We start from the raw sequence: 25,261 nt of genomic DNA on the forward strand, positions 1-25,261 counted from the left end.
CATTCAAAATAACTATATACAATATAAAATACTTAAGAGTCTACCTGCTAAGATAAACTCAGAAACTATAAAAACATAATTATAAGACATTCTTCACACAAATAAAGGCAGATCTAAAGAATTGGAAAATGTTAATTACTTCATGGGTAGGCCAAGCCAATATAATAAAAATCACATTTCTACATAAATTAACTTACTTATTCAATGTCATTCCAATAAAACTGCCAAAGAATTATTTTATAAAGCTTGAAAAAAATAGAAATTAAATCCATCTGGAAGAATAAAATGTCAAGAAAACAAAAGGGATCAATGGGAAATAAATGTAGAGGAAGGTAGATAGCAGTATCATTTTTCAAACTATCTTAAAAAAAAAACCTGGTAGTGCTGGATCAGTGGAATTGATTAGGTATATAGCATACGGTAGTAAATGACCACAGTTTTTTAGTGTGTGATAAACTCAAAGATTCAGGCTTTAGGTACAAAAAGTCACTATTTGACAAAAATTACTGTGAAAAATGGAAAGCAGTCTGGCAAAAACTAGGCATAAACATCTCATACTGTATACCAGGATAAGGTCAAAATAGTTATATGATTTGAACATAAGGAGTTATATCACAAGCAAATTAGGAAAAAATTTACCCATCAGATCTATGGATAAGGAAATTGAGATTATGATCAAATAAGAAATATAGAAGATCATAGATAATTTTAACTATATGAAATTTAAAGGTTTTGTACCAACAAAACCAATGCAACCAAAATTAGAAAGAAAATAAGAAACTAGAGGGGAAAAAACTCTTTACATCAAGTTTGTCTGATAAAGATCTCATTTCTCAAAGTTACAGGTAACTGAACCAAATGTATAAAAATAAAAGCCATTCCAACTGGTTAAATAGTAAAAGAATATGAATAGGCAATGCTAAAAAGAATAAATCAAAGCTATAAATATTCATATTTAAAATGCTCTAAATCACTATTGATTAGGGGAAATGTAAATTTAAATATCTCTGAGGTACCACTTCATACTTATTAGATTAGCAAACATGGTAGAAAATGAAAATGGCAAAAGTTGGAGGGATTGTGGAAAATTTGGATATCAATACACTCTTAGTAGAATTATAAGTTGGTCCCACCATTCAGGAGAACAATTTGGAACTATGCCAAGGGGCTATAAAAATGTGTATACCCTTTGATCTAGGAATACCACTACTAAGTCTGTATCCTAAAGATATCAAAGAAAAGGAAAAAGGACCTATTTATACAAAAATATTTATAACTCTTTTTGAAGTGGAAAAGAATTGGAAATTGGGGGAATATCAATCAATTGGAGAATGACTAAATAAATTATGGTATATGACTGTGATGGCACTCTTTATGATTAAAGAAATGATGAGCAGAATGTTTTCAGAAAAACCTGGGAAAACTTATATGAACTGATGCAAAATGGAGTAAGTAGAGCCAGGAAAACATTATGCACAGGAACAGAAATATTGCAATGATCGACTGTGAAAGATGTACCTATTAGAGTAGCTACTATTATCCAAGACAGTTCCAAAGGCCACAGGAAGAAAAATTCTATTTACATTGAGATAGAGAACTAATGAATTCTGAGTATAGACTGAAGCATACTTTTTTCTTTTATTTTAGTTTTCTTATTTTTTTTAAGGTGGATAATATAAAAATGTTTTGTGTAAAAAAAATGTTTTGTGTGACTTTCACATAAATATTACTTGTCTTCTCAAAATGAAAGTTAAAATAATAACCTATAATAAAAAGAAGCAGAAATAAGCAAAGGTATCTAATACCTCAATTATTATGACATTAATAGAGAGGCCGCTAGATGATGCAAAAACAGAGTGCTGGTCCTGAAACTGGAAAATTTGTGTTCAAATTCAGCTTCAGATACGTACTAGATGTCAGACCCCGGGTAGGTAATTTAACTTGTCTACTTCAGCTTCTTCAATTGTAAAATGGGCATTTACCTCCTAGGGTTGTTGAGAGGATCCATGAAATAATATTTACAAAGTGCTTAGCTCCTTCCCTTCCTCTCTTCCTTCTTTCCTCTTCAAAAAAAACAGACCACGGAATTTCAGAGGTAGAAAAGATCTCAAATAAACAAATATTCTTTCAATTATATGTCTGCTTTTATTTTATTTTCCCAACAGGAAGAAGAGGAAATGAATGCTTTTTTATTTTAAATATACATATATTCCCTGAAAAAAATATATCTCATTAGAAATCAGCCAGCATTTGCTTGAAGGCAAGGGGGAATCCATTACTTTCCAAGACAATTCATTTCTCTTTCAAAAAGCTCTAATCAATGAGTTTTTCCTTTCCAGATTTTCATTTGGCTGTTTCTCCTTCAACCAAATAAAGTCCACTTAACTGGGCAGTGACCATATTTTCACTTTTTTCGTGTCTCCCCCATTATTTAGCATATATTCTAGCACAAAAAAATTCAATTCACATTTCTGTAGCACTTAAACACTTACAAAATGTTGGTGGGGAAGTGCAAAACATCTCCCAGAGCCCTGGATTTGGAGCCAAAAGCCCTGATTTTCAATTTTGTCTCAAATCCTTAGATGCTGTATGATCCCAGACAAATCTATCTCTCTTAGCTTCAATTCCCTCATCTATAAAATGGAGAAGATAATAGTAGCAGCAACCTCATAGGGTTTTTTTATGAGGATCAGATGAGATATATACAGTATATAAAATATGTTATGTATAAAGTGTTTTGCAAACCTTAAAGCAGTAGATAAATTATAGATAGCATTTATAGAGTGTTTTAAGATTAGCGAAGAATTTACAAATACTATTTCATTTTATTTTCACAACCACTCTGGGAGGTAGGAATTATTGTCTGTTTTTATAAATAAGGAAACTGAGGCAGCTAGAGATTAAGTGATTTACAGAGGATCATACAGCTGGTATCTGATGTCAAATTTGAACTCGGATCTTCCTGAGTCCTGGAGTAGGCTTCTTTATGCTACCTCTACCTCACCGTGTCACCTAGCTGCCTATATAAGTGTTAGAGAACTTATTATTATTATTATTTTACAAATAAAATCCAAGATCAGAGAAGTGATAGGACTTGAAGATTAAAAAGAATAAAATGTTTTGGACCCATGATTGAAATTCCAATTCCAAGGTTCTTTTTCCTCTACCACATTAATCGCATGCTATAAAACATATTTCTGAATATGAACATAAAATTGTCAAATAACACTTTTTGGGAGTAAAATTTAAATATTTGCAAATATTCTACACCTTGCTACAAAGCTAGCAATGTTTTAACACCTAACCTCCCTAAAGCATAACAGCAAACATTAAACATTTTCATTCAGGCTTCTTTTATATGCCACAGACCTGCTTCTGTCTCAAGTTGCTTTACTGTCTCATATTCCTTTGGGACAAATCGTTTCAGTCTGTCTTCGTTAGCAAACCAAACCTCTCCACTTTTCTTTGAGATGGCTTCTGCTTTGGTTCCCACCAGCCCTCGTTCATTGGGTCATAAAGGTCTCCGAGCTAAATTAGGCATATTAGAGTTCATGTGACTACATTTCCTCCTCTCACTAGGCAGAGACCACAGAAAGATGCAATGGTATCTTAAGTTCATCTTTGAGAAATGGGTGGCCGAACGTGGATTTCACTCAGTTCGAGCCCCAAAGTCTACATTCTTATGGAGAGTCAGCATGGCATAGCAGAATGAAATCTAAATATGGAGTCTTAAAAACTGTGTTTACTGGACACTTATCAGTTGTGTGGCCAGAAGAAATTTACTTAACAAGTATGAGGCTCAACTCAGTTTCCTCGTCTATAAAATACCTATCTCATGTTTAAATTGTGCTACCTATGTCACAGGAATGTTATTTGGAAGGCCTTTGCAAATATTAAATTAAATCCAATACAGCAAGTAGTTATTAAGCCCCTACTATGTGTCAGACACCATGCTAGACATAGGGATGCAGAGAGAAAAAAAATAGAAGAAATAGTCCCTGTCCTCAGGAAGCTTACATTCTACTTAGGAGAGCATTTTTCCCCCATTTGTTTATTATCATGCAAAACACACTTCTATATTGGTCATTGCTGTAAGAGCAAAGTCATACATAACCAAAACCCTAAAATAAAGCCAAAGATACACTGATATGAAGGAAAACTCCATCAGATCTTTCTCTGGAAGGAGAGCATTTTTAAAACAAAACAAAATTACATTTTACTTAGGGGATGCATGTACACGGATGAGAAGACATAGCATCGACATTCCACGGAACACACATGGGATAAGCATTCACCAGGGCTACTCTGAGGACACGTGCTCAGTACTAGAAATGGTACTTTGAAATGATGTAACAATCCCTACAGGGTCCCTTGGTCCCACTTCATACCACATTGTCAGATTTAAGTGGTCACTTAACAATATTAGGAAAAACTATTAGCTCAGTAGACTTTGAGAGGAGTGACTTCCCCACTGGCTCTCTCTTCCTTTCTTCTTCTAGCTCAGTGGTTCCCAAACTTTTTTGGCCTACTGCCCCCTTTCCAGAAAAAATATCACTTAGCCCCCTGGAAATTATTTTTTTTTCATTTTAATAGCAATTAATAGGAAAAATAAATGCACCTGTGGCCATCACTGCTCCCTGAATCACTGTAGCACCCACCAGGGGGCAGTAGTGCCCACAATCACTGCTCTAGAGCATGTAATCTGTAGGGTGTGCTTTCTCTCTCTCTCTCTCTCTCTCTCTCTCTCTCTCTCTCTCTCTCTCTCTCTCTCTCTCTCTTTTTGTCTCTCTCTGTCTCTCTGTCTCTCTCCCACATCTCTTTTCTCTCTGTATCTGTATTTCTTTCAGTCTCTATCTCTGTCTCTATATATTTCTTTCTATCTCTGTCACCCTCTGTTTTCTAATGAATGATGGGAAAAGAGTATCTCCCCCATCCCAGAAGAAGTGGCCACTACTTAGTAAGCCCCTCAAGAAACTTTTCAAAGTTTCTCAATTCTCCTAAAGTTTTAATTACTCCAGAAAATAGAAAATTTCTCAAGCCACTTCTCTAATGCCGTGTATCAGAAACAATGTGTTATAGTGTAAAGCATGCTGGACTCTGGCAGAGATTTGACCAGGTCACTTCCGTACTGCAAAATCTTCAGCAGTTTCCTCCCATTGTCTATTGAACATTGAAATCTTAAAATTCATTTAACAACCTTGACCCACCCATTTTCCTTTCCAGTCTCATTCCATGTTTCTCCCTTTCATTAATATGATATTGCATCTACACTAGAATTCTGGCCCATCTCTAAACTCCAGTCTCCATCTCCCGTGTCTATGCATTTGCACGAGAGCGCTCTGCTTTGGATAGACTCCTTTCTGACATCTAACTCTCAGAATCCTTGTCTTCCTCCCAGTCTCAACTAAGAGGCTCTCTTTCTACCCTGATCCCCCAATGCTTAGTCTTACCTCTTCCCAATAATTCATGACTATGTTTATTTGTTTACAGGGGCCAGGTGAAGTCATCACTCTCCTTCTGGTCCCAAGGTTTGCAACCTTGGAGTTACTTTCTCCTCTTCACTCTTCTCTCATACTCCACCTTTATACAAATGCCAAGTCTGACTAAGTCTGTGTCCCTTTTCTCCTCTCACATGCCCAAGCTCATACTTTCACCAACTCTCCTCTGGATCATTACAATAACCTTCTAGTTGGGGTCTCTGCCGCATCTGTTTCCAGGCTCCAAGTGATCTCCCGTGAAGCTGCCTTATCAATCACTTTACTTAAAAAGCTTCAGCAGCTGCCCTATTGATTCTAGGATAAACCACAAATTCCTCTCTTTGGCATTTTTAGTCCTTCACCGTCTGGCTCCAGCCTGTCTTTCTACATTGATTTCACATTACTCCTCCTTGCTCATTTTATCTGCTAGCCAAGATGACTACTATATATATATTTACATATATGTGTATACATAAAATTATATGTAAGATGTGTATATGTGCATGCATATATTTATTTGCACACATGTATGCACATATTTATTTACACATGTGTGTATGTATATATTTTACTTATATACACATTCGTGTGCATATATTTTGTTTACATACATATATTTTATTTGCATGCATATGTGTGTATACATATGTGTAGGTGCATGGAAATATATAATATTTGTATTATTTTTATATAATATAAAATAATAAATATATAAAACATATTTACGATATCTTCATATATTAAATATGTATTTTTAAAAATTGGAGGCATATAGACCCCTCCTCTTTGCACACACTGTCACCCCTGGTGAAATGCTGTATCTCCACCTCTCCAGTAGGGTTGGTAGATTCACCCCAACCAGCACTAACGATGGCGGGTCTGGAGTTTTTCTCAATGCTGAGGGAGCGAGGAGCAGATTCTTCCCAGCAATTAAACTCTCTTTAGGGATAATCCTGGTGTGGAAAAAGATACAACACTCAGATTTATAACTGTATCTCCTCTGTCCTAGCTATGTATTTCCCATTTCCACAAATCAGGCACAATGACTCCATGAACTGTTAAGCATGAAATATTTACTAAACAAGAAGACAAATACAAGAATGATCATCAAATGACACTTATTAAAGAGAAGGAAAAGCAGGAGTAATCTAAACCCAACAATAAGCACGGGTCTGGGGCAGGGGTGCATACATTTATAGAAACCTAACGAACAAAACAAGCACATTGCATGTCCAACACTTCATGACCCCATTTGGGGTTTTCTTGGCAAAGATACAGGAGTGGTTTGTTATTTCTTTCTTTAGTTCATTTGACGGATGAGGAAACTGAGCCAAACAGAAGTGACTTTCCCAGGATTAATATCTAAGGCCAGATTTGAACTCATGCTAATAAATCTTCCTGACTCCAGGCCCAGAGTTCTATTTACTGTATTACCTAGTTGCTCCACACATGTATCCAAGAATATATGTATTTGAGCTGCTCTTTTTGTGGCAGCAAAGAATTGGAAATTGAGGGGATGTCCATTAGTTGGGGATGGCTGAACAATTTGTGGTACATGTTGGTGATGGAATGCTATAGTGGTATAAGAAATGATAAACAAGATGACTTCAGAAAAAGCTGTAAAGGGGGAACAGATAGGTGGCTCAGTGAATTGAGAGCCAGGCACAGAGAAGGGAGGTCCTGGGTTCAAATATGACCTCAGACACTTCCTAGCTGTGTGACCCTGGGCAAGTCACTTAACCCCCTTTGCCTACCCTTACTGCTCTACTGCCTTAGAACCAATGCACAGTACTGATTCTAAGACAGAAGTTAAGGGTTTAAATTAAAAACAACAACAAAAACAAAAGAGGCCCATAGTTTAGCTTGGTTCCCTTAGGGCACAGTCCCGGTCCCAGCCCCCATCCCACCTTGGGCTCAAGACTCAGGCACCTCGGTTTCTCAGGGCTTCCACCACAGCCTGGCTGGCAGCACCCCCAAGCCCACTCCTAATTCGGGCTCCCAAGGAGCCATGGCTCCAACACCCTGTCCCGCAGTCTCCTCTGGTACCTGGAACTGAGGACAAACAATCCGAATCAGAAAGAAGCAGCCCCGGAGCCATTTCTCAGAGCTGTGGGACCAGGGAGGTAGCAGGGCACGGAAAGTCATTCTCTTCTTTACCAGTCCCGTACGTGTCATCCATGCCCGACCCAGCAATTAGGGGCATCACCTGTGGGATGATGGAAAGAGGGGAAAGAAAGCTCAGAGGCACTACTTTTAAAGAGACAAGCAACTACCTGCCAGGGGACGAGATTGTTGCACCGCAAGCCCAAAGGCCAAGTTACAATTGACTTCTCTGTGTACCGGCTACTTTGAAAGCGTAAGCTTCCGGAGGGCAGGGCTTTTGTTTTTCTCTTTGTATCCTCAAGGTCTAGCGCGGTACTTTGCCCATGGTGGACAGTTAATAAATACATTAAGTTAATTAGGGGACTTGGGTCCAAATCTCACATTTCTTATCAGTTTCCTCATCTAAAAAATGAGAAATGATCTTCTGTCTAAGCACCAGGAAAGCCAGTAAGTAAGTTCAGGAGCTGGTGGTATTGCTAAGCTAGAGCCTCATTAACATAGCCCGCCAGCTGCACTAATGAATGGTGTCCTGGAGATGCTGCCCACTTCCTTCCCCTTTCCTGCTCCCTAGAGGCTGGGTTTTCAAGTGTGTCATGCCGTGGGAAGTCTGCTGCTCTTAGCCTCTCAGGCTGAAGTAGCTTTCTTTCTCATAGAACAATACTCTGGATCTTTTTTTTTAAGGGGAAAAATAGGTTTAGAGACTCAAAAGGAACCCAGTTTCTTCTGGAAGGTTTATGAAGGTCCCCTCTCTGCTTCTGTGGCTCCCACTCCTACCCCCACGTTAGTTTTTTGTTTTTTTTTAGTTTAATTAATTAAGAATGTTTCCCCATGGTTACATGATTCATGTTCTTTCCCTCCCCTCCTACCACCCCCCTCCCATAGCCAACATACAATTCCACTGGGTTTTACATGGGCCATTGATCAAGATCTATTTCCATATTATTAATATTTACACTAGGGTGATCGCTTAGAGTCTACATCCAAATCATATCCCCATGGAGCCATGTAGTCAAGCAGTTGTTTTTCTTCTGTGTTTCTACTCCCACAGTTCTTCCACTGAATGTGGATAGTTTTCTTTCTCATAAGTTCCTCAGAATTGTCCTGGATCATTGCATTGTTGCTAGTGGAGAAGTCTATTATATTCATTGTGCCACAGAGTATCCGTCTCTGTGTACAATGTTCTCCTGGTTCTGCTCCTTTCACTCTGGTTCAAATCCTTACCACGATAGTATTCCATCACCAAGAGATACCACAATTTGTTAAGCCATTTCCCAATTGAAAGACACCCCCTTGTTTTCCAATTTTTTGCCACCACAAAGAGCACAGCTATAGATATTTTTGTACAAGTCTATTTCCTTATAATCTTTTTGGGATATAAGCCAAGCAGCCGTATGGCTGGATAAAAAGGGCCGGCAGTCTTTTAAAGCCCTTTGGGCATAGTTCCAAATTGCCTTCCAGAATGGTTGGATCAATTCACAACTTCACCAGCAGTGCATTAATGTCCCAATTTTGCCACATCCCCTCCAACATTTATTACTTCCCTTTGCTGTCTTGTTAGCCAATCTGCTAGGTGTAAGGTGGTACCTCAAGAGTTGTTTTGATTTGCATTTCTCTGATTATGAGATTTAGAACACTTTTTCATGTGCTTATTGATAGTTTTGATTTCTTTATTTGAAAATTGCTTATTCATGTCCCTTGCCCATTTATCAGTTGGGGAATAACTTGATTTTTTTGTGCAATTGATTTAGCTCCTTATAAATTTGAGTAATCCCATATATCTGATAGGTAAACTATTCTATGTTCACCTAATTTACTTATAGTTTCCTTCTTTATATGTCATTCACCCATTCTGAATTTATCTTGGTGTAGGGTGGGGGATGTTGATCTAGACCTAATCTCTCCCATATTGTTTTCCAATTTTCCCAGCAGTTTTTTGTCAAATAGTGGGGTTTTGTCCCAAAAGCTGGGCTCTTTGGGTTTATCGTACACTGTGTTACTGACGTCACTTATCCCAAGTCTATTCCACTGATCCTCTCTTCTGTCTCTTAGTACCATATTGTTTTGATGACCATTGCTTTATAGTAAAGTTTAAGATCTGGTACTGCTAAGCTACTTTCCTTCACATTTTTCTTCATTATTTCCCTTGATGTTCTTGATCTTTTGTTCTTCCAAATAACTGTTGTTATAATTCTTTCTTATTCAGTAAAAAAAAGGTTCTTGGTAGTTTAATAGGTATGGCACTGAATAAGTAAATTAATTTGGTAGGATGGTCATTTTTATTATGTTAGTTCATCCTACCCATGAACAATTAATGGTTTTCCAATTGCTTAGATCTAGTTTTAATTGTGTGAAAAGTGTTTGTAGTTGTGTTCATATAGTTCCTGTGTTTATCTTGGCAGATTCCTAAATATTTTTATTGTCTAGGATGATTTTAAGTGGAATTTCTCTAACTTTTGCTGCTGAGATATGTTGGAAATTATATAGAAATGCTGATGATTTATGTGGGTTTATTTTATATCCTGCAACTTTGCTAAAGTTGCTATTATTTCCACTAGTTTTTTAGTTGAATCTTCAGGATTTTTTAAGTAGACCATCATATTATCTGCAAACAGTGATAGTTTAGTCTCCTCATTGCCTATTTTAATCCCAGGTTAGTTTTGCTGAACAAAATATCTCCCTTCTCTGCAAGGGGAAATTCTTCCTTTTTCCTTATCTTAACTTCTCTATAAACACAGCAAATAAGCCGGCAGCAAGCTTTATCACAGGCTGAAGACTTAAAACCTAACACAAGGCATGCTTCTCTACGCTGTTTTGCCATTCAAGAAGTCAAAAAATGGTGCAAAGGAAGAAGGAATGAATGAGTAGACAAAATGTGAAGCTGCTTTTGAACCACTGTTTGAATGAGGAAGAAAAAAAGAAAGACAAAGATAATGTCTGATATCATGTGTATCTCACTGGCTCTTCTCTTTAGCCTCTTTGTGCCAAATTTGTGTGACTTCCACCTACCTTCTAGGGCTACTCAGTCGTGATTCTTAGCAAACTGTCCTAGATACTGAGTAAGTTAAGAATGTGTGATAATCAGATTAAACCTACCCTGCTCATCTTTAGATTTAATCACCAAAGGTGAAAACATCACTACTTAATTCACAAATTGGGAAGTCTGTACACCCAGGTGTGCAAGAATGGGTGATGAATAAGAATTGACTGACTGCCCCTGGGCAGTCCTAAGCAAAGCATCTGTTGTGATTGGACACGTAAACTAAGAGGAAGCCACAGGAAGAGATGAAAAAAGAAGCTCCTTTAAAAGGGAGTGACAACTTCCTGTAAGTTACTTCTTGTTCATTTCCTAGAGCTGGAGTCAAGCTGGAGATGCTGCTTGCTGGACCTGAGACCTTGGTGAGACTGTTCTTAAATCTCTCCCTTAGAACTACACGTGGTGAGTGAAAAAGACTGACTACCTTAGCTTCCCTGGAGGTATTAGCCTTGGGAGGAGCCATTGGGGCTAAAACCCTCTTTAATTGACTTTTAGGTTCTCTGGCTGGGACCTCTGGAGCCCTGCCAGAGTAAAGCCAAGACTTAAATACATAATCTATTTCATTAAACTAGATCTCTTACTCTACCCTCTTCTCATCTCTCTACTTCCACTCTCTCTTATATTTTATAAATAAATTACTTAAAATCATTTTAGGAATTGATATTTATTCAATTCCTTGGTGACCACCCCTTTTTATTATTCACCCAACCAAACCCTAAATTTTACCCCTTACAAATGACCACCCACCCCTAATTATTCCTTAAGGAATAAACAACTGCCTCTTTTATTATTTTCTGACACCAGACTCATAATTGCAATTAGGGGTGGGTGGTCATTTCTATCCCACTCAAGACCAATCTGTCCCAAAACCCCTTCTGGTCCAACGTGATCTTACAACCACATACGATGACCTCTTACAATCTGCCTTCTCCTTAGAGATCTATTCAATCTCAAGGTCAAGCATAAGGCCCTAGGAACTTAGGGAATCCTGGATAAAACCTCTTGGTCACCAAGTCCCTTCTCAAGCTCCCCCTGAGTTATTGCCCCCTGTGCATGGGTAATAGACTAGTTACGTCTGTAAACTTCACAGGTTGCTATGAAGACCAAGCTAATTTATACATACATATACACAACCAATTTGCAAAGATATGTATACTGTATTATTATCCTAAAATGCAAGGTTTAAAATCTTTTGAGAAATTTCAGGAAAAGAAACATGCTACCTCCCCGAATCAAGAAAGCGAACTGTTTGGAGAAGTTGCCATAAAGATGCCTGCAAAAACCACACACTGCATCAAAAGTCCCAGAATGAACTTTGGGATGTAGTGAATCAAACTGAGGGGGGTTGAACACATTTACTCTGAATGTAAACTTTTATGCCAAAGGGGACTGCCTCCTAATTGACTTTTTGTCAATGTGCCTATCAATCATTGGTTTTGCTCTCTCTTTTCATTTCCCTCTTATCCCTGAATTGTAATTTCCCCTTTGAAAGTACAATATTGTATGCACCTCTAGTAAGAGATCTTTAGAGACATAAGCTATTTATGTGAAATTATTCATATGTGAAATAATTCATTGGGGAGCTAGACATGTAAATCTGGGAGGTTTCAACATGCTCGTCTCCCAAAGAATCACAGGGGGGATTGTGTAGATAGAATCCACTCCCCTTCTCCCAGCACGTCCCCACCTCGCTGTGTGGCTGGATGTCACATGAAAGCTCCAGAGGTCACAGGTGAAAAGCCCTAAAAACATGACCCAGAACTAAAGGTAACAGGTCCAGGTTCAAGAGAAAGTATAAAGCTGTGGTGTGAGACATGCCCACTCTCTCTATTCCTTTGGAGGCGGCCCCTGTAAGACCATGGCTGAGAGCCAGGAGGTGGTCAGTTAGGTTAGATTAGGCTTTATCCTTTTATTCTTTTTTATTTTTTCTACTTCAAGTGATTATTACTCAAGTGATATTTGGAGTTATTGTTATTAAATGTTAAAGTGCTTTATAAACCTATATTGTTATTATAAAATGTGATTAATGAGTAGCCATTGAACACCTAGAGTGACTGTCTTTATACTACATATATCAACACTTGGTGAACCTTGTTGTGTTTCAAAAGTTCAGTACAAGAATATTCTCTACCTCCAGGCTTTTTTTTTTTTCCTGTGATATCAGTTGGCAATATTGTCATTCACTTTAAGCTCTTGGCCTCTCCAGACAGGCAGAATATATAATACGTTGACTTAAATGACATAGATTTGACTGATTCCCAAAGTATCATTTTTCAGTTCCACATGGATTCATGCTTTTTTGGTGAGACAACATGGGAGCCAACTTGACCTTTTCCTCACTCTCCATAATGACCTCCACCCACTCTCTGTTCTGGAAGTATATTTAAAGAATTAAATTTTAAAAATGAAATAACGATGAAAGACATCAGTACCCTGACCTCATCATTGTAGTTACGAATCTTAACTTCAGAGGCATGCCAATGAAATATCTCCTTCCTCTAAGCAGAGAAGTGGTGAACTCTAGGTGCAAAATGAGGCATTTATTATCAGATTTAGCCTACGTGGTAAGGCTGTTTTGCTTAATTTTACTTCTTTGATACAAAATAAGGTTGTGTGGGGATGAGATCATTGGGAAGTAGAAGTAATGTAAAAAGAGTATCAATAAAATATTTTTTAAAGAATATAAGCCAGGAAGAATGTGGTTTTAACAGCCTTCTATCTTGTTATGAGCCCAAGTTCAATAATCCATAAAGAGATACACTAATACAAAAGCTGTCACTCCATTTATGGCTAACAATTTGAAACATTCCAGTGCCTGTTAATTCATCTGGTAGGCATAACTGCAAACTGCTCTTGGTAACCTCTGAAAAACTGAGAACACAAGAAGGCTGGAAGAGCTAAGGATGGAAACCAATAATGCATGTCATAACTGATCTATGCTTGCTCATTGCAGAAAAAAAATTTGTTTTAACCATAGACAAATAATGGCAATTTTGTATAGGAAAATAATAAGAGATTCTTTGGGGAAATTATACTTCGCCAACAAAAAAGTGATATTCTGGAAATGAAGAATGGATATTTTTAAAAATCTTTTTATATTTAAATTAAAAAAAATTTCTGGAAGATTATTTATAAGAAAGGGAATATGGTACAGTCAAATGAGAATGAACTCTAGTTAGAGAATCTGGACTAAAATCCTACACCTGATGCTTACCATCTGTATGACTTTGGACAAGTCATTTTGCCTCGTTTCATCTCAGTTTCCTCATCTGTAAAATGAAGAAGTTGGACTAGATGGGCTCTGTGATCGGCTAATTAATTTAACAAGCATTTACTAAGAATTTACTAGTACCAGTATTGTGCTATGCATATAAAGAGAAGCAAAAGCAGTACCTGTCCAGCCTTAGTTCACATTCTAATGGAGAAGTCATGTAAATAGATACAGATAAAAGATCTATAGAGTAGACAGAAAGTGGCCTCAGATGGGAAGAAACTAGCATCTGAGGGGACAAAGAAAGATCTCCTGTAGAAAATGGGATTTGAGCTCGTCTTGAAAAAAGGGAATTAAAAAAGCAAAAGTGACAGGATGGGGGGAGGGAGGGAATTAATTCCAGGTATGAGGCACTGAAAGTGAAAAAGGACAGATTTTGGAGCTCAATTGTCTTTTATGGAGATTAGCAAGTAGAACAGTGTGGCTAGGTTGTACAGTGGGTAGAAGGATGTAGAAGGTAAGGATACTGAGAAGGCAGGAATGTTCCAGGCTGGAGACACCAGATGAATTTCTACTTAACCCTGAAAATGACGAAATGCACCAGAATTTCTTGAGTAGGGTAAGTATTTGGGGGATGAGGCTGTGCAGAGAGGGAGAACATGGCACTTTAGGAAAATCACCTTGATAGCTGAGTAGAAGATGGAGAACCATTAGAAGGTTATGGGAATAATCTAGATGAGAAATGATGAGGACTTGAATTAGGATTGTGACTGTGGAGGTGAAGAGAAGGGAACAAAGAAGAGATATTTTTAAGGTAAAAATGTCAAGATTTTACAACATATATGTGTGGCAGGTTTGGGAGGAGATCCAATAATATTTAAGTTGCTAACTGGGAAACTGATCATTAGGGAAGTTCAGAAGAGCAGGGAGAGGTAGATAGAAAGGTAACTGGGTATTTTAATGTAACAAATAATTAAAAAAAAAAAGAAATAGAGAAATGAATTCTGGTTTGTACATGTAAGTCTGTAATGCCTATGAGACATGCAATCTGAGATATCCAAAAAGCAATTGCTGATGTAGGACTGGAATTCAAAGAGAAATTACAATATCTAATAGTGAAGCTTAGAAATGTCACTGACATTATGAACCATTCTTTTGGTGTCAGCTACTAGCTCTATGAGCATTAAATTGTATAGAAGACTTTATCAGCAAAGTCCTGGGTTCCAGCCTGTCAACTAGCATCCAAATAATTGACACTATATTATTTTTAAGCACTTTGAAGATAGTCCTGTGGAAGATGAGATTAAAATTCTCCTGCTTGTTCCCACTTGGACCAAACTAAGGCACTTGGGTAGAAGTTGCAGGAGGTTTTGCTTTGAATATAAGGAAAAACAAGATCATCCCAAAGTAGAATAGGTTGTATCCATGGATAAAGTGGCTCCCTTCATTGGTGGTTTTCAAGCAAGGTTTGAAGTACCACTTGTCAATGGCAGTGAGGATTTTTATTCATTAAGGAAGGGTTGTAATAAACAGCACTTTGTGGCATCTGGATTCTATACTCAAAATTTGAGATTCTGTGATCCTGAGGGAGATGCCAGAGGATAGGACAAGGGTACTTGGGATATCAAACCGAAATAAGAAAAGACTTCACTATCTTCATATATTTGGGGGGGAGGGGGTCAGAGTGAGTGGAAGCTACAAAGAGGTAAATTTTGTAGAAAATTTTAACAATTATAAAATTCTTTGAAAATAGAATGGATTGGGGGCAGCTAGGTAGCCCAGTAGATTGAGAGCCAGGCCCAGAGACAGTAGGTCCTGGATTCACTTTGACCCCAAACACTTTCCTAGCTGTGTAACCCTGGGCAAACCACTTAACCACCATTGCCTAGTCCATGACATTCTTTTGCCTTGGAAATAATACATAATATTGATTCTAAGTCAGAAAATAAAGAGTTAAAAAAAAAGTTGCAGGCTACAAAAATAGATCCCCCCAAATCAACAGCACTTTTATAAAATAACAAAACATAAGAAACAATAACAAAAAGAGAAATCTTATTCCAAATACCTACAAAATGTATTCAATATCTAAAGATCAGCCACACAAAACACTTAAATATTTAACTTCAAAGAACTCCTTGGAGAAATAATAAAGAACAATTAAAATAGAGGAATATTCAATGCTCATGTCTAGGCCATTCCAACATCTATAAGATAAAGCCAATACAACTACCAAAATGAATTTATACTTTTAATGCTATACCGATAGATTTTTCAAGGAGATACTTTACAGGTGGAAAATATGGGTTAAAAAAGAAAATATAATGGGCTGTTTGCACAGGTAGGTAATTGCTCATCACTACTCTCCAAATGGAGGCTGGAGAAGAACCTGTCAAGGATGCTATTGAGGGTATTTCTGCTGAAGAATGTATTGCAGTATATAAATTCTGAGGTCCTACAATTCCACAAAAATTGAAATTGAGTTTCTTAAGGTAACAGCTGTATTACAAAAGCCAAAGTCTGATATTAAACAATGGGGAGCCTGTATTACTTTCCTATGCCTACCTGTGGCTTCCGCAGTAGGCTGAAAAAAGTCTTTTTATCATTCATTCAATAATGCATCGAGACACATTAAGGATAGAGACAATGCTTTTCTGTTATATTTATTTATTTTCCAGCTTTGTACAAACTGGATGTAGAAGCATAAACATAGTACATTTCTACCATTTTCAACAAAAATATAACCAATATGTACAATTATTGTATTAAAAATACAAAAGGGATACAGACTCCACCAATGTCTTTCTAAAAGACATACAGGTACAAGTAGTATCAAAAGTATGAGGAAATCACCAGTTAATTCATTGTACATTCTGCACTGGACATCACAGAGTGAACTTTAGTTTAGCCGTCCTAGGTTCTACAATTACTTAATGCTTATATAACATCTGTGCAACTTGTGATAGAGCTAGATTTCTGTCTTTCTATATGCACATGAGGTCCATAGCCTATATAATAAAACCGGCAAAGAATGCATATTCTATGTAAAATTACAAATGCATAATTGACAATGTGATATATAAGCAAGTAGACAAAGCCATGATTACAGGAGAGGATTATTAAATAAAGCACTGACATGGTTTGATACAGTGAAAAAACACTGCAATTTGACTTTTAAAAGTTGAAGCTATTTACGTTTTATCTACCGATCAATATGATCAGCTGAGTTTAATGGAAAAAAAAATATCCCAGACCGGCAGTTCCTCCCATCGGAGCACTACTCGGATTGGCAGCCTTCACTTTTCCGGAGTCTGTGCAAAAACAACACAAAAATAGAGCGGAGGGGGTCATTTCAGTCATGGTGGGGTTAATAGCAGCTGTGAGCAGGTGGTTGCTACACGTTGGCCTTTCTCTAGACATCGCAGCGTTCCTAAAGCCATCGAACGGTCTCCTCTTTCCAGGAAGAGTCTGCATTGCCGAGGCGGGCATATCTAACCGGGTTATTTATCTTTGATCGCTCCCCTGGCTTGTGTATTCCTTAATACACCAAGCCAGAGGAAGGAGACTGACTCAGAAGCAGTTCAAACAGCCGGCATCCGCCTGACATCCCAAGCTGCTTTTACTGCAATATTATCCAGTTATAACTTTTTCTCTGAAAATAACTAAATCTCTAAATCAACAAGAATGACGACGACAACAAAAAGGTCATAGAAATATAACTTAGAGGTGGGGTTGCCATCCATCTTCCTGAAGCAGGATCTTCCTTGTAAAGGAAAGCTCTCTGGGGCTCCACAAGGCTCAGACACAGGACACAGAAAGTCCTATTTCCCTCTACTGGATACGTGCAAATGCTTAGTTCTGCATAAAGGCTCTGCCCACTGGGGGGGGGGGAGAAGGAAAAGGGTTTGGGGGGAGAAGAGGGGGGAGTAGACAGGGTTCTTGTTAATTTAACAATTGGCTAAGACTTCATGCGTCCAGGACGGGGCATTTCCTGGGACGGGCTACCGGGGCAAACAGAGAGAGCATCGTTACGCCTACCATGCTTCTCTGTAGAGCAAGACCATGTCTGGTTTATTTGGTTTTACAAAACCCAGGCTGGCAACCCTACTTTAAAAAAAGGTACAAAATAATACTGTAATTCTTCCACATATAGAATAACATTTACTCTCTGAACACAATATTTAGAAACCGTAACAAAAATAGGCATTGTAAACAAGCAAATGAGCACTGAACTCAAGAGGATTTCATCACGTCTCTGCTTTCTTCCTTGGTAGGATAAAGGCCCCAAATCGATCAATGGCTGGCTTATCTCATTTACCCCCAATGAGACCAAGTGCTAGGATAATGATTAAAATCTCAAAGGAAGGTTTAAAAACAAAACAATAAAAAAAAAAAAACCACCCCACCCTTCTGGGCATGAGAAGTGCAGCCCGAGTGAATCACCTGGATAGGGTGAAGATCTTGGAATTTATGGAATGGTATCGCGTGAGGTGGTAGACCAGCGATGGCGGGGAGGTTTGGAGAAGGCTGCACTGGGCATTGGAAGCAACACAGTTTGAAAAGTGCCAGGGCAATTTCTTCACAGTATTTCACATGCAAGAGGGATGGGGAAGAAGGGAGAGAAGAAGCCCCATGCTGCTTTAAGGCAGGGAAGGAGGCAAATCGGTCCACCATCCTTTGGATTTGAGTTCCAAGGCTCCTACACTAGGGACATCTTCTTGTGCTCTCCTTTTTTCGGTGGCTCACTCTGGATCCAGAAAAGCCCCAATTCTCAGACAGCAGAGACTTGCTCATCTTCTGTCAACAAAACAGGGGGAAAAAAAGAAAAGGAAGATGAAGCAAAGGAAAAATTTCAATTTAGTTCAACAAACATAAGTTTTGATCAGGTGCCATTTCAATAACATAATAACAGTTGGACTATGTAAAATTACTTCCCAAATAAGCAATGTAAACTGCTCTACACATTCACCAACCATAGGATCATCAATTTCGATCTGGAAGGACCCATTTGTTGTTCAATTGTTTCAGTCGTGTCTGACTTTGTGACCCCATTTGGTGTTTTCTTGGCAAAGATAGTGGAGTGGTTTTGCCATTTCCTTCTCTAGGTCATTTTACAGATGAGGAAACTTGAGTCAAACAAGGTTAAGACTTGCCTGGCTAATAAATGAGAATTTTGAGCTGGGAATTAAACTCAGGGAGATGAGTCTTCCTAACTCCAATCCTGGCTCTCTAGCCACTGTACCACCAAGCTGCTCACAGCAATCAGTTAGTACAAAGCCCTTATTTCACAGATGAAGAAAGAGAGATGATGAGGAACTTGCCCATGGTCAGAAAGAGAGTGACAGGGGTGAGTGGGATTGGAACCCAGGTTCTCTGTCTCAAACCCCGAAGCTCAGTTAATTCTAATTTCTAAGCTCCTTTGTTTTTTCTCTGAACTAGGATTTGAAAGAGCCAGAACAAAGGAAGCCTTTCTATCCTGTAATGTCATGGTACACCAATCTAGTACATCCCCAAAGGGGAACCTAAGGAATTCATTATAGTTCCTGCTAAATGTGTTATCCTCTGTCAGTCTATAAAGTTCCATATTTATCTCAGATTCTTGTGAAATGTGGTCAATGAAAACAGAACAGATTATTTCCAGAGAAGTTTCAGAAACCCATTTGACAAATGGAAATACTCTGAACATTTTACTAAAGGTACAGACACACGTGAAGGCTAACATTATAAGTTACTAAGTGCAAAGGTTTCTTCATCAAAAATTTTCATTAAGTAGCTAATGAAATGCAGATTATTTTTGAAATTTTCCCCCTAAACTAGCAGTAGTAGCTTGGGCTATACAAAACAGAATAGTGGATTAAGGCAAAAAATGTTCAAGGTCTTAAATACTTCATTATATGGATAACTCCGTCAGTTCCTCGACTTCATTGGTATGAGAATAATCAGAATCATTTCTGTTCATTCAAGGAAAGAAGTTGAGAAGATATTAAACTGTGAAGGCCAGAGGTTGGATGAGATGAAGTTCTTCCTGGAAAGAAAAACTTTTAACTCCCCATACGACCTAATGCCAACATCTCCCTCCTTCCCCTAAGAATATCATATCATCTTTGTAAAAATTTCTTGGTTCCAATGAATAATATGTTCTTTTTCTTTTGAGCACTACTCAAAGAAACCAGGTGTGTACATATTTTATTATTATAAGAGACCATTGCAGTCTTAAGACAAATTTATTTGAGGGCACTCTCAATTATGATACCTGTTTGTCGTCAATGAAAAAAGAAATAGTCCAAGAAGGAAAGGGACAAAAACTAAAAGTTACCAAAAAGCTCAGAACTCTGAAAGAGTTGGTATAGGACAAGAAAGATTCATTGCCCAGGCCTGCCCTATGCTGCCCCAATCACCACCTGATTGGAGCATTTTCATTTACTTTATTGTAAGTTTCTAAAAAAGATCGTACCGCCATAAATACATATAAATTACATATAAAATGTATTGATATGATAAATATATTATATATAGATATGCACAGTTTATATTTTAATAAATGTTAAATTTTTATGTAATATAATACTACAGGTTACATTATATAAAATATATCTTATATTATATTAGTATATTATATATTTTAAGTTCTTCAAGGTTTTAAAACCGCTTTAAAAATTTTCTATGCTACTTAATTGTAAATTATCATAATTAAATTACCATCCTCCTCTGTGGAAAACCCTTGAGGCTGATAGGAAGCCAGGCGTGGGTCTGACTCATTTGGTTTATGCCACTGAGGTTTGTTCACGGGCCGGCTTGTTGGATGACCGTGCGGCTGCTGTAATGTGGAGGGCCCGGGTGTTTCACATGTCCGGGCCACCATTCGAGACCTCTGGAGTGCGACATTGTAGTCTGGAGGTTTCCTGCTGGCTGGATGTGAATGTCCATCTGGGAAATCGGTGATGGGGATGCCTACATAGCCTGGAGGGGTCGGTGGTGGTTCTCGATACCTGCCTTCTTTTCGAGCTGTAATTAAAACAATGTACCATTAGGAGAAATGGACTCATCAATCAGAAATCAGAAAAAAATCACTCTCAACCAACCAGTCTCAGGTTCAACTTCAGAGGGGAAAGAAAACATAAAGTCTTGCCATAGACTTTAATAGTTCTTGTAAAACAAGGAGCCTGTTTTGGAAAAAATTAAGCTCTAAGGGAGGGGGTTAAGGAAGAGTAGAAAAAGGGGGATAGATTCAAAATAAATTTCTTAGGACTGGTTTTGTGAATTGATCAAAAAGGAAGTAAGGTTTTTCTCTGAGGATACAGAAGAAGAAGAGATCCTTTTTTTTAGTCTATAGACCAGGGGTTCTTAAACCTGGGGTCTGTGGAAAGATTTCAGGGGGTTCATGAATTTAATTGCTTTCAAAAAACATTTTAATCACTGAATTTCAATATAACTGATATTTAGTAATAGTTTATTTTAGTTCATGCATTTAGAAGTATTATTCTGAGAAGGGATGCACAGGTTTGGCTGTAATGCCAAAAGGGACCACCATATAAAAAAGGTTAAGAATCTCTGTTCATGCTATAGATCCAAATGATTCCTTTGGAGTTTCTCCAATACTGGTTTTCGAGGAGTCACTCTTGACTGTTCAGTACTCTTAAACACTGCTATGGTTCCTAAACTCACACGGAATATATATCTGGTATATGAGAGTCCAGTATCATCTCTGAGGGGAAAATGGAATGGATTTCACGTCCATCTGAGAAGGAAAGTCTTGTAGGACATGTCTTAAGGAAGAAGATTTAGAACAGAGGTTCTTTTAACCTTGCATGGTAGGCTAAAGAAGCCTTTTGGCCCCCTTCTCAGAATAATATTTTTAAAAGCACAAAATAAATACATAAGATTACCAAGGAAACCAACTGAGATACCATAATTCTACCTCCCCTCTCCCAAATCTCCCAACTTAAAAGATTTCCGTTTGGTGTTCAAAAATGGAAGCATCCTCATTTCCTGTCAGTGAAAGTATTTATGTGGAAACTAGATGACCATTTATTAAGAAGAGGATAAAGGGGATACAATTTTCAGGGAAGGATTGGACCAGATGACTTCTGAAGTTCTTTCCAACTCTACCAATGTATATGCTATAAATAGCAAAGAATAATGGATGGCAACAATTTTGAGTCTTTAGTCTACCTTAGAGGTGGGACAGAGACTTATGATTCTCTTGTTGGCTTAATATATAGAGCAAGACAACATTTTTTTTAAGTGGATGATACTTCATGGAAACTGGGGGAGGCTAAAAACAAAGACATGGGGTAAGAAAGGGATGTGATTCCTCATTTTACACTGAAATGGACATGACTGTTCATCATATACTAGTAAAAACTGAGTCTGCCTGCTATGAAAGAAAAGGGGAAGGACCTCTCCTTACTTGCTTTCTTGCTAGGATTCAAGGATAAAACCATAATAATTTGTTGTAGCATCCCAACATGGGCACTATGAATTCATTTGTTAAATGTTTTTACAACTATTTCATATAATTTCATATTTCATATAGTTCATATAATTGGCTATATAAATACATATATAAATCTTCTCTTTTACATTATACATTTAAAAACATTAATCTAGGAAGGTGTTTATAGGTTTCACTAAACTTCTACAGAAGTCCATGACAAAGAAGAGATCAAGAAACTTTGTCTAAAAATTCCATAAGGAATGAGTTCATATTATGTAATAAGGGCTCTAAGACTTCATTATGAGAAACGAGAGAATTCAAAAGTAAACTTTTTAAGTTTGCCAATTAAAGAAAAAGTTAAGCATTTTTCTCCATCACTCATGAACAAGTAACTGAAATATATGTATAAAACTTATTTAAAGAAAAAAAAATTTATTTTCTATTTTACTAACTTCTTTAAACCAGTGGAATCAAACTCAAATAGAAATGGGGGCCATTACACTGTACATAAGAATACCTGCAGGTTGTATATCAATTTAGAAAACCATATATTAGCATAATGCATATTCTATTGTATTTTTTGTTACCTTGTTTAATATTTCTCAATTATATTTTAATCTCATTCAGCTGTACTCAGGAGCACATTTTTAAAATACATCCTTTTTTTTTCTTTAAACCCTTATCTTCTGTTTTAGAATAGATACTTATTGGTTCCAAGGAAGAGGAAATACTAAGGACTAGGCAACTGGGATTAAGTGATTTGCCTAGGGTCATATAGCTAGGAATTAAACCACATTTTTAATGGACTATCCTATCATTCTACTTATCATCTTTGTCATTGTTCAAACCATTATTTCCTTTCTCTGTTCACTTCTATATATTAGAATGTATTAACTATCCACTATTCAACTTTAAAGATTATAAATTTGAGAGCCCTAATCTTTTGAAGCACAAAAAAGAAATCTCATTTCTCTGCTGAAGGGAGGAACACATAGGAGGATGATATTCAGAGACCCTGATTCTGTATCTGAACTCACATTTTAATAGCATATGCCCTGAGTTTCCCTTAGAAAAATATATGCCATAAATGCAATAGATACCAAGGTTTCTGAGATCTGTGCATTTATTAAATACCCACTACAAGCTAGGCACTGTGTTTAGAACTGGGAATGTAAAACTAAAAATGAGATGGTCCTTGTTGGAAGGAGTTTACATCCTACATGAAGACAAATGGGAACATAAGAGATAAGAAGCGATGGGAGCAAAGAAGATATCCAGATACAATGCTAAATAAAATGAATGAAAGGAAAAAATCACTTTCAGCTGGTGAGAGTGGGAAAACCAGGGAGGACTACATGGAAAAGGAGATCTGGGTTTTAGCTCTCATCTTAACCCTTATTTGCTGTATGTTCTTGGCCAGGTCATTCAGTAAGTTATGGATAAGTTGCTGGCTTCTGGGGAATTTTCTGTACCATTAATGAAATCAAAGGTTTCATGCTAAATTAGCTAGGTGGCTAGATTTGACTAATGTCAAAAACTATAGTCAAGAAGGATATGAACTGAGAAAAGATCACTGGATGAAAGGATTGAAAGAGTGGTGAAGTCATATTTCAAGGAGTTGAGAATTGAGTAAGTGGTAAGAAAATGCTAGCAGTGAGCACAAGCCAATCTTTGTATAATTTTAGTATTAGTGAAGCACCAAAAGATTCAGGACAATAGTTTTCGTTAATGAGGTCAAAATAGGATTTTTTAAAGATAGGAGAAATTTAAGCATTTTGGGTTTTTTTTTTGCAAGAATCAGGGAAAAAACAAGGAGATAAAGGAGATGAAAGATATGTTAGCGATAATAATCCAGCAAGAGATGGGGAAGGAGGCAATTAAAGACAACAGCAAGGCAAAGAAATATTTCAGTCACAAGAGCTACAGCAAAAGAGGAGATGATGGGTAAAGAGCTAGGAAGGTTTCTAAATATAAAATAATTTTATTTATTTTTCCTTTTGTTAAAGTAGAAAGCAAGGTGATCTGGTGAGAAAGAATGAGAGTTTGAGGCAAAAGCTTGGGTATATGCATTATAAGGAATGTGACAGAAAGTCATAAGAGATGAATAAAAGGACTGCCAAGTCCTCTCTGAGGTCTGAGAACTTTACTATGTATTGGGCCCAGTTGCTGGCTTCCTCCAGGGGCACATGAGTGAGCCCCTTGGGGTGGTGGGAACATATAACAGAGATGAGGAGTGTGTGGCTACAATGATACTCTAGTGGAAGGACAAGAGAACAAAGGAGTCACGCCCAGAAGTGAGTTCTTGTTGAATTGATTAGCTGTATATTCAGAGCTATGATGAGAGGAAAGTAAGGCCAGAAAAAGCATAATTGACTGGAAAAACAAGGAAGGATGAAAGGATGGTTGATCACATTGAGGAGAAAAATAAGTTTATAAGCAAAATCCTTAGCAGGAAAAGTTGAAGGCCAGGAAACTATGGTGATAAATGAATTTCAGAGTTCCAGGTTCATGGACGTGGAACAATTTTTTTTTTTTACCTTTTTAAAACATTTTTTTTTAAATTTCAATAACAAATTTCCATATAAGTTTTTTAAAGTTATGATTCATACTGTCTCCCTACTTTCTTCCATCCCCCTCTAGGAACTGACAAGCAATTCAATTTGGATCATACACGTATTATCATTCAAAATATATGACATGGGGGCAGCTGGGTGGTTCAGTGGATTGAGAGCCAGGCCTAGAGACATGAGGTCTTGGGTTCAAATCTGACTCAGACACTTCCCAGCTGTGTGACCTTGGGAAAGTCACTTAACCCCGATTGCCTAGCCCTTACCATTCTTCTGCCTTGGAACCAATACATAGTATTGACTCCAAGATGGAAGGTAAGGGTTTAAAAAAAAATATGATATGGAACAATTTTGGTTGGTGATGAAAAAACTTTTACTTTCATTAAAATAAAGGAATTATTGACAAAAATCCCTTCTAGATGCAAATAGATCAAA

General features: G+C 37.4%; 1 protein-coding gene across 5 annotated transcripts in view; it reads right to left on the reverse strand.

Moving 5' to 3' along the window:
• Positions 1-16,476: 16,476 nt before the first annotated feature.
• Positions 16,477-25,261, reverse strand: part of RAPGEF2 (Rap guanine nucleotide exchange factor 2) — a 320,910-nt gene continuing 312,125 nt past the window's right edge. For all 5 annotated transcript variants that reach the window (XM_044681464.1, XM_044681463.1, XM_044681467.1 and 2 more), the window contains 2 exons: positions 20,522-20,827; positions 16,477-18,619 (listed from right to left, as the gene is read on the reverse strand). In XM_044681464.1, coding sequence (XP_044537399.1) covers positions 18,594-18,619; positions 20,522-20,827 — 332 coding nt within the window. In that variant the 3' untranslated portion in view covers positions 16,477-18,593. The remainder of the gene's footprint in view (positions 18,620-20,521; positions 20,828-25,261) is intronic.

The sequence above is a fragment of the Gracilinanus agilis genome, chromosome 6 (genome assembly GCF_016433145.1).
Source record: "Gracilinanus agilis isolate LMUSP501 chromosome 6, AgileGrace, whole genome shotgun sequence".
Lineage (NCBI taxonomy): Eukaryota > Metazoa > Chordata > Mammalia > Didelphimorphia > Didelphidae > Gracilinanus > Gracilinanus agilis.